The 11,293-nt window shown below is 27.0% G+C and overlaps 1 protein-coding gene across 1 annotated transcript; it reads left to right on the top strand.

Annotated features, from left to right (window-relative positions):
* The first annotated feature begins 1,888 nt into the window (after positions 1 to 1,888).
* LOC137833134 (homeobox-leucine zipper protein HDG11) lies at positions 1,889 to 6,572 on the top strand. The gene is made up of 10 exons (XM_068641505.2): positions 1,889 to 2,105; positions 3,602 to 3,719; positions 3,821 to 4,012; positions 4,120 to 4,536; positions 4,619 to 4,714; positions 4,808 to 5,008; positions 5,104 to 5,284; positions 5,371 to 5,645; positions 5,764 to 5,853; positions 6,062 to 6,572. The coding sequence occupies exons 1-10, from the start codon at positions 1,963 to 1,965 to the stop codon at positions 6,443 to 6,445; spliced, it is 2,097 nt and encodes a 698-aa protein (XP_068497606.1). The 5' UTR covers positions 1,889 to 1,962; the 3' UTR covers positions 6,446 to 6,572.
* Positions 6,573 to 11,293: the final 4,721 nt, after the last annotated feature.

Raw genomic sequence — 11,293 nt, 5'->3', positions numbered from 1 at the left:
ATCTATCATGAATTATATAATTTGAAACTAAAAAATACATTTTGAATTTCACAATAAAAAACATAATTTAAAATATACAATACATATTACATTTTCAGATCTGAAATAGATTTTAGATTAAAAAATATATTTTAAATTATATAATTTAAAATATTTTTATAAATTATATAATTTAAAAATACATTGTAATTATACAATCTACCTTATTTCTAAATTACTTTATTAAAATCATTTGTAACTAAATATTTATGGGTGGTCCGATAGAGATTCAATAGCATATGATATGATAAGTCCAACAAACTCTCAGTAGATTTTCTAAATGGTTTTGATACCATATTAAGAAGTGAACTTTAAACTTAATTTAACCTTATAAATCAGTTTATAAGGTAAAGTTTGCACTCACTTATATATTAAATGTAGTCATCTCTATAGTCGATATAGGATCTTCAATGGTATTAGAGTCATTTTATGCCTATCCTAACGATAATTTGTTGCACTTATCAAACCATTTGTTGTTGGATCACCCATAAATATATAGTCTTACGCACGAGTTGTCACTCTCAGTGGAAAGGATGTGTTGGAGATTCCACATCAACTAAATATAAGAACATTTCATAGTATGTAAGTTAGTGCAAACCTTATCTTATAAATTAGTTTATGAGATGTAGTTAAACTTAAAGTTCAATTTTAAAGCAAGCTAAGTTAACACTATTAATGGATGATATGATTCCTATGATTGGTTAGTACAGGCTTGAGTTTTTGTCATTTTTCAAACTTTTTTTAATAAATATACCTAACAAAAAAAAGATATAATAGTCATTTTAAATGAAATAATTTTAAAACTTTAACTTTCACACTATTCTATTTTTTTTAATTATAAAAATCTCCATTTTAATTTTATTTCTCTTCTTTTATTTTTCTTGTTTTATTTACTCTCAATATTATTTTTTTCTACAACAAACACACCTTTAAAAACATTAATGAGCATTTAACATATAATAAATATATTGAAAGTCATACTAGCAATCATTAAATAAATGTAAAACTGTTTCACACTCTTATAACCTTTAATTTCTTTGTAATACACATAACTGTTAGTACTTATTAAATGATTTTATCAGCCACATTGATTACTTTCTTTCCAGTTCAATTTTTTATTATTTTAATAAAAATAACATAAATTTAATTCAATTAATGTTTGTGAAGACAATTACTCGGAGTAGATAATATCATATAATAAAACCAATATAAATAAAGGGTTCATTTAATGAGTTTTTGCAATACATGAATAAAAGAAATCCTCAAAAGCAATACATATTGATTGCTTACAACTTTCAATTTGACTGGCTCTGAGCAATAACTCCCGTCAAGCCAATAACATTAAATTAAAAGATTCTATTCATTACAAGTGCAAGCACAAACTCAACCCCACCACCTCCATTTTTCTCTAAAACCACAAAACCAAACCAGCGTTTCAATTCACCACGTCCAAAATTCAGTTTCAGTGAGTTTGTTTTTTAGTTTCACATTTTCCCAGTTCTCTCCCCTTTTGCATGCAGATGAGTTGTCATGTGCTTGCCACAAATGCACCATGCGTTACATTCTCAGTTTTGAGTTTTTCATTCAATAATACATTTTTAATTTTTATCATTCTGTACTGATTTGTTTTTTTCTACACCATATAGCTGTTACTAGGTTGTATGATGATATGTTATGTGGGGTTAAGCCTTTAATTTACGTTCACCATTAATCTAAGGAAAAAGGTGGTAAAAATCTCATCATTATTTTCTTCAGCGGATTTTACTGCTTCTGTGTTATTGAAATGCAAAGTGTGTGAGGTCATGCAAATTGGCATCTATAAAGTCCCTTCTTCAGAATTCACAGAATCACCACAAAAAAGGGTAAGGCTTAGGAAGAACCAAACTCAGAAGTTTAGTCTCTTTTGCAGGTGAATTGAAACAAATGGATTTTGCCATGGGAGGTGCAGGTGGATCTGGGGATGATCACCATAATCACAATCACAATTACAGCCACAATAAGATCTCAAACAAAGGGAAAAAGGCCTACCATGGTCACAACGCTGATAGAACATCTAAGCTTGAAGAGTAAGATGAGTTTTACTTATGAACAACTTCTTTATTTTATTTGTTTTTAAGTTTTGAATTAAGAAAGATATGTAAAAAGGGTTAACCTTGTCTCATTCTACAGCCTACACCACAAGATCTACCTAAAATTTGTGCAGTTTTGATCTATTTCAATTGTTTATGTTCATGATGAAAATCAATAATTTTTGTGGCCGGCTTGGTCTTGCTTTTGCTTTGTTTAGTAGTTTTAAAGGAAAAAGCTTTGTGGATCAACTTTTTTCAGGAGACATTTGGGTTTAATTAAGATCATGATTTTTTTTTTGTTTCTTTTTCATATTTTTGTTAATTTTAATTTGGGAGTAATTGTCTCCAGATTTTTTGTTGTGTAGTAGGTACACAACACAACGAGGTGAGTTGATATCATTTTGACTTTTTTTTTGTTTTTGATCTCGTAAAAGATGAGAGTGGGCATGGCATGAGTTTAAAAAATTGAAATATAATTCATTTCCTTTTTATTTAGTAGGTTTAAGAAACATTTTGAAAAAAAAGGGATTAAATAGTTGAATACATTGTATTTATACGTCTAACTTATGTGGGTTGGATTAGGTTGTTAATCCCTTTACCATATTTTACTTAATTCAACGGATTATAATTGAGTCGAAACTGATTGATTCATTGGACCTTATTTTAAAAAAAAAATAAAAATTAATTCTAATGTTATTAATGTTGTTGGGAAAAATCTTAATGACTATAAAGTATTTGGTCAAAATGAGTTTTCTTAATCAAAATTAAATTACAATAATAAATGAATATTTACAACTTTAAATTTAATTACCATCACTATGTTGCATATCTTTTCCATCTATATATGAATTAAATATCCTTTTATATGCTATGGTATCAACACTTAAAATGTTCCAAGCCTTAAATAATTTTTTTTTTATTGTAAAAAAATTGGATGTCCCAAACAAGCCTTTCATTGAAAGGTATCCACTTAAATGCATTTTTTGAATATGAATATTGTGAACAAAATATTCCCTACCTTTAATAAATTCATTTTATACCCCAATTAAATACTGATAATTTAGTTATAATTTTTTTTTTCAACTATCGATCTATAATTCCTACCTTTTCTATATTTTTCATAAAAATATTACTTTAACAACAACATAAATATAATCGTTTGTAATTTTTTTTTAAATTTTATTTTTTCATTTCTCGCATACATTTACTAAAAGATTATTTATTCTTCTACTTCTAACAATTGTAGCAATTTATTATTGGGTTGTAAACATCTCAACACTCATTTTCAATTGTAGAAGTATTATTAAATTTCACTTCACTTTCTTGTTAATTTGAACATGAATTATATTTTAGATAGTTGTTGATGTCTTGTCTTATGTCTATATATAGTATATTCTCTCTCTCTAGCTTGTGTAATTTTTTTAGGGGTATTCGTGATTCAAATCACCTTGCAATACTATCTATTAACTGTGATATTTATTTTGGAATTAAAGAATGTTTCGCAAGTGTCCACATCCAACTAAAAGCACAAGATGTCAAATAGCAGAAGAACTTGGACTTGATCCAAAACAAGTAAAGTTTTGGTTTCAGAATAAGAGAACTCAAATAAAGGTAATCTATATATATTTATTTATTTATTTATTTTTCTTTTCATATTTATTAAAAAAATTCTTTTAAGTGATAATAACCATTTTACATCTGTTTGATTCTAGACTCAAACTGAAAGAACAAATAACAGTATCTTTCGTATTGAGAATGAAAGGATACGTAACGATAACCTCTTATTAAGAGAGGCATTCAAAAATATAATTTGTCCATCTTGTGGAGGTCCATCTAATGTCGATGAAAAACGTCAACGTTCTCTGGAACAACTTCGTCTTGAAAATGCTCGTCTTAGAGAAGAGGTTTGTTGACTAGTTTCATTGATTTTTACATGAATTGTTTATTTCAATAACTTTTTTTATTACTACAGTATATGATTCATGTTTATTTATGATGTTTTTTTTTTCAGCATGAGAAGGTGTCTAGTGCTCTAGAAAAGTACATGGATAAACCAATGTTAGACCTAAACATGGACTACACTCTTATGAGGGGATCTTCATCACAAGGTGGCTCAATGAGTGGTTCGTTTCAAGACGAAGATACCATGTCCAACCTTGGGAGAAAAATAACACAAGTGGAAAAAACAATGATGTCACAAACTGCAGTGGCTGCTAAGGAAGAATTAGTTAAGCTTTTGTGCACCAATGAGCCCATATGGGTCAAATCTTCAAATGATCAAAGATTTGTTCTTCATCTTGAAAGCTATGAACAATTCTTTCCAAGGATTAATCACTTCAAGAATTCCCAAGCCCGTGTAGAATCCTCAAAAGATTCACGAGTTGTGAGAATCAAGGCAACTGAATTAGTTGACATGTTTTTGAACTCGGTTAGTACTTATGGCTTTATTAGAATCTCTATTTGTCTGTCTCCATTTATATAATCATATCCATGATTTTTTTACCTACAAGGAAAATTGGGAAAATCTTTTCTCAACAATTGTTACAAAAGCACGCACAATCGAAGTACTTGAAAATGGTTCAAATCGAAGTGGAGTTTTGTTGTTGGTATTCTCATAAACCTTGTGTGATAAGTTTCTCTATTACATTTCAGTTTTACAAAGCAAGAGTGAATACCTCTTTTTTGTGTTGTTTATGCAGATGAATGAAGAGATGCATGTTCTTTCACCTTTAGTTCCATCTCGAGAATTGTGCTTCCTTCGCTATTGTGAACAAATTGAAGCACATTCATGGGTGATAGTAGATGTTTCGGTTGACTGCACCAACGGGAACAACAATCCTAAGTATTGGAGGTTTCCCTCTGGATGCATGATTCATGAAATTTCAAATGAGTTATGCTGGGTGAGTATGCTGCGGTGAACTAAGTCATCACCTACTATGCTTCTATATTATAACTTAAACAAATTTGTGCTATAACACTATATTCTTTCTCCTAGATTTCTTGGGTTGAACATGTGGAAGTGGATGAGAAGATTGAAACGCATCAACTATACAAAGATATCGTTAATAACAATATTGCATATGGAGCAGAAAGATGGCTTTTGGAACTTCAAAGAATGTGTGCAAGATTTTCAAGTGTTGGAGTTGAATGCATACCTAATTACGACTCCTATGGAGGTTCTTAATTATTTCTATCTTTATTCCAAACCTGTTAATACATATATACATACCTAATTAAGACCATATCTGTCATGAATTTTTAGTGATCACTACTCTTGGAGGAAGGAAAAATATGATGAGGTTTTCTGATCAAATGGTGAAAAACTTCTATGGAATTTTAAACATGGTGTCAACTAAGAGAGACTTTCCAGAACATTTAGCTGAGGAGAATATTAATATTAGGATCACTACTCGGAAATACACCAACTCAAGTCTATCAAATGGCATGATTATATTCATTGCTACCACTTCTTTTCGGCTTCCACTCCCCTCAGAAAATGTTTTTGACTTCTTCAGAGATCCAATAAAACGTGCTAAGGTTCATACACTTAGCAACCCACTCTTTTATTTTTTGTCAATATATAATTAATTTCTTGTTAGCAATTTATAATTTTGCATCATGGACTCATTTATTTGTTACCTTTTTGTTTTTATAGTGGGATGTTATGTGTTATGAGAGTCCAGTACATGAAGTTGCACGTATATCCATTGGAACTCAACCTAGCAACTATATATCAATTATTCAGGTACTTTTTTTTATCAGCAAAACTTATGAATCAATCAAGAACAAAACGAAGATAAATGAATGTTTCAATGATATATATATATATATATATATATATATATATATATATATATATATATATATGTGTGTGTGTGTGTGTGTGTAATTTAGTTTTCTTTTACTTTATTGTATTATTGATTAAAATTGTTTTAATGATTGATATGAAACAGCCCGTCCACCGAAATGCAAATAACATGGCTATTATTCAAGAAAGTTGTATTGATCCTTTGGGATCATATGTTGTATATTCCCCCATCAATATATCTGACATAAAGATGGCAATAAATGGTGAAGAATCAACAACATTGGCAATTTTTCCATCAGGCATTGTCATCTCAAAGGATGAGCAATCTATTACAAATGCTTCTGCATGGAGCAGTGGAAGTGATGATACAAGAACACACAGTACTCTATTGACTGTGGCTTTCCAAATAATGATGAATGGTCCAACAACTATGATAGCAGAATCAAAGACGGTTGTTAACTCTCTCATGACCTCAACAATACAAAATATAAACCATGCTTTGATAAATGGTTCTAATTTAGAGTTTTAATATTTTCTTTTTCCTTTTTATGAAAGATCATATCGATGGAAGTTTTGCTTCCATTATTTGTTGGGAGTTGTAGGATCTTGTTTATGTGCCATTTTGCATAATGATATAAGACAACAAAATTACCTACATATACTTCAATTTTAAATTATTTATATATTTTTATTTTATACGTATCTATAAAATGATTTTGATTACGAGATAAAGATATTATTTTCTTTATAATTATCCTTGGCATCAAACCTATGTGGTGGGAATTGTCGGGAGGAGATGACAAGATCATGGTATAGTCGAATTTTAGAATAAAAATAATGGATAACCGCAATGGATTTAATTGAGGCGAAGCTTGTTAGAATTGAGTTGTCAGAATAAAATTTTGTCATTCTAGGTGGACTTCAAATAGTATTTTGTCATTCTAAGACCCATTGGGCCTAGCTTTATAAACTTTCTTTTATCTATTTTCTTCTGGCAATATCTTCCTGCACCTCCGTGTTTTCTTTCAGCATCTCCATAGAAGTGAAATGACAGTTTTATCATTTTTTTCATCTGTATTGTTGACATCATTTCGAATTCTAAAATTCAAAATACAAAATTGTATGTTTCAAATTCTAAAATTTGAAATTTGAAATTATATTTCGAATTTTAGAGTTCAAAAGTCTAGGAATTATGCAATTTAGAAATGAATTTTTGTACCTTTTGTTCAAGGGTGATTTTGAAATTGAAGGATTTATGGAGGTGCAGGAAAAAAATATGGAAGTAGATAAAGAAATTGCCTTTTCTTCTTTTTCCGTTCTTCTTTTTTCTTTCCTTTCTTCCTTTCTTCAACTCCTCTCTGATCTAATTTTCTTTTAATTCAATTCTTATTTTTTTTTCAAAATCAAATTCCATCTTACCAAAACTACCGTATTGAAGATCAAATATACTCAAACAAACTTCAATTAAGAATAAGTGTTTTTTCTCTAAATATTTCAATTCATTTTTTTATTAGTATTGAGTTTAATATTGGTTTGATCAAGTGAAAACATAATTCTCTAGTTTAATTTAGGCTTGATTTTATTATGTTGTTTTAAGTTTAATTTTAGCATTTTCTCTAGTTTTTGCTTGGAGTGCAAGTCATTTTTAAGTAAGAAAGTACATTTGATAAACTATTGTAAATGAAATAAATTTAAGAATTTAGTTGAACATCAATCTGAATGAGTATAGTTATATTTATGCATGTTTGATGTTTGAAATTAGTTGATAATCCTTTTATATATGATTTTCAAATGTTGAATGATGATATGTTTAAGTTAAATTGGGTGCATGAGGTAAGAAGAACTCACTTTTTTTCATATTAAATTACATATTCTCATAATTCGCTTATATATTTATATTAGTGGGAACACAATGTCTATATTCACTTTTTTTTCTCAATTTTCATAACAGATAGAAATGTAATTTATATATAGAAATAATTTTAGATGTGTTCAAATTGAAAAACAAAAAATGGAGTAGAGTGATTGAAAGTGAGGGTTATTTTATTTTATGTGAGATTTTGTGTGAAAATGTGTGGGATTGTGTTCTCTTTGTTAAGTGTGTTTGTTTCGATGAGGGAGGAGGGAGGGGGAGGAGGATGGAGTATTTTTTTGTGTTTGTTTCAAGGGTTTTGAGAGTGGGGGGACTGGATGAGAGAGAAGGTGCATGATATTTTTCACTATTCACAGAATGAAGAGATTTGTGAGACTTATGTAGGATTATTGTATTTTACCTAAATATCCCTGTGCAAGCATTTTATTAGAATATACAAAATTAAATATTACATAATTTTTTTTATTATTTATAATTTTAAAAATATTTAATTATACTATTAATAACAACGTATAATTATAAATAATGAAAATAAAAAAATTAAATTATAATATCAACAATATATATAGTTATATAAAGTAATAAATGAATATAATAATAAATATTATTTTCATAAATTTTAATGTATTTAATAAATTTATTTCAATTTAACACAAAAATATTTTATATTATGGATATTATATATTAAAGACATTTAATTAATTCAAACTTACAAAAAAAAATTATAATTCATTATTCAAATATTTTTTAATAACAATGATAAATTTGTAAACTTACACTAAATCATCATCACAAATTCATTCTATTATTCCTCAATCTAAACAACATCACATATCCTTACACATCGTCTCTAATCCTCACAAATTCAGTCCCTCCCCTCCTCCCAGATTCCTTTCTCAATCCAAACAGAGTCATATAAAAACTGTACATTAATATTAATTTAAAAAATTAAAAATTAATTTTTATTAGTAATTCATATGAAATGACAAAATACTTCATTGTATTAATAAAATAAGATATATTAAATAAGGATAGAATAAGAAAAAATTTGTGTGTACCAAACAGTTATAATGAGAAATTCCCTTTATATATAAGTATAAATTATTTAATATTTTAAAAACTTATTTGTTATATTTCAATAAAGTACCTTATAAATATAAATAAAATGGTGGAATATGAATAAATAATAAATAGTTTTATATGACTGAGTAAATAGTTTTATATTGCTTGTTTATAGTTTTATATGACTATATATTTACTTTGTCTCTGAAATCTTTTTGAACGTTATATCTTTGTAAATAGTATGTTATAACGGTTGATAATAGTGTATTACTTTGTTTATGTTGTTTAACTATTTTTTTAAGGGTTGGAGTATTTTTTTAAGTGTTTTATGTTTTATGTTTTTTTTTAATTTATTATTTTTTATTGATTAAAAAAATATTATACACTATTTTATGTATAGTTTTTAACAAATTTACAAAAATATTTATATCATAAAATAAATCTGAATAAGCTGAAATAAACTCTTCTAAATGCACTACACTGTTACACCAATTAGGCAAAGTAATACTAGTCCATTTTCAAAATACACGAGTAAAATAATTAATGTGCAATTTTTGGTTACTTTTTTCAAATAATACATGTCTATTTTTAACTAATTTGTGTCTATTTTCGAAATAAATAAATAAAAGGCCGTTTGTTAGTTTTAAATCCACCTTCCCTTATATTTTTATGAAATACGAAATATTTTTCTGCTATTTATTTTAAAATGGACACACAAGAAATTCGTAAATAGATTCATCGTATTATATATCATTACTCTTTCTAAAAATTAAATATTTATATATTTATTAGGACGTGAGCGTAAATATTGAAGAATAATGACAGCATTATATTTAAATCGTTTTTTAAAAGCTTTTTTTGTTTCTTATTTAAAAGTAGAAAATTATTAACTTTTATTTTTTAATTATATAATTTTTTACACATTAAAAATAAATAAAAAAATAATACAAAAAAATTAATTAGATTTATAATTAAGAAAGATAAAAACGTATATTAAAATGTATAAATAATCTTGAAATTATTTTAATTGCTTAAATAAAATATTAAATATTTTAATTTTATGATATGCCTTTTTTTAATTATTGATAATGTTCAATTAATAAAAATGGCAAAAATAAAGTAGCATTAATTCGGAAAAAATATAAAAAAAAGCGTTTTAAAAAAATATAATAATAATAATAATAATAAAATAATAAGTAAAATTAAAAAAAAGGAAGAGAAGATAACATTAGAAAAATGATATCTTTGGATATTAAAAGTGTTTAAAGATTTAAAACTAAAAAAAAATTGTTAATTATTTCCTTTAAAAGTAAAATTCAACGTTTAAATATGTACATATATAGTTTAAGTTTTTTTATTATTCCTCTTTAATTTTTGTTTTAAAAAATATAAATTTTTTAAATAAGTAAAATAAATGTTTATTTTAGGACTCAACTAGGATTTATCCCGATTTGTAACTTAAAAGAGAAAAAATACAAAGGGGACAATGAGTACCTCATCATCGACAAAAAAATTGTAATACTTCATTCCTAAATTAGTGTTCTGACATAGCTTCGTTTCCAAATTTGTTCATCCTTCAAATTCCCCAACATTTCAAATTGAAGCCTAGGACTCCAATATCCTTCGATATTGTTTGTGACTGTCACTTCTTGTTGGACAACAGTTTCTCCAACCACAATCTTTTCAGTAAGCAGTGCAATCTCAATATTCGTTTACAAAAATTTTGTGGAGGAACTTGTTAGGTCTAAGTATAAGAGAGTCTTATGCATTCAAATAGATCCTTTTTTTAGATGTGAGTGTTGAATTTCTTCATTTTCATTCAAATTTTGCATGTTCAACCTTTTAAGATTTAGCCTTTAGGTGAATATATAATGTTAATATATATATATCCTATAAGTTACTTGTCATGTTTTGGTCCATGAATGATAAGGTTTCTATTAGTGAAGCAAGGTCAAATTAGGTTTAAATTAAAACACATATTTATTGTTTGCTTACCTCTATTAGAAAGACACGACATTATATTAAGAGCAAACATTGTGAATTTAAAGCAATAAAGAATGTAATGATACTCATAAATAATGTAAAATTGGTTGTGTATAGTATATGGTTGAGACACTTATTACCGTAAATGAAGATGAATATTCCTTGTCTGATGTGATGCTTTAATGTAGCGTACGTAATCGCACGTAATTGTAATGAAGAAAGAGAGGTTTTGATGAACCCTAATTGTAGAGAAAAATAAATATAAAAGAAACTTTTATTCACTTGTATATTAGAGAGTAAAATACATGGTGTATATATAAGAAAAAGATTAAGACCTAGCTGAACAGAAAAGAAAAGTTGGGTCAAACAAACAAAGCCCAATAATTTAAAATAGAAAATTAAATATATTAACACCCCTCAAGCTGGGGAGTAGATATTTGTCAGGCCCAGCTTGGATTT

This window comes from Phaseolus vulgaris, chromosome 6, assembly GCF_051622355.1.
Source record: "Phaseolus vulgaris cultivar YP4 chromosome 6, ASM5162235v1, whole genome shotgun sequence".
NCBI classification, from domain to species: domain Eukaryota; kingdom Viridiplantae; phylum Streptophyta; class Magnoliopsida; order Fabales; family Fabaceae; genus Phaseolus; species Phaseolus vulgaris.
Note: the sequence above shows the minus strand (reverse complement) of the source record. Positions and strands in the feature narration are given on the sequence as shown.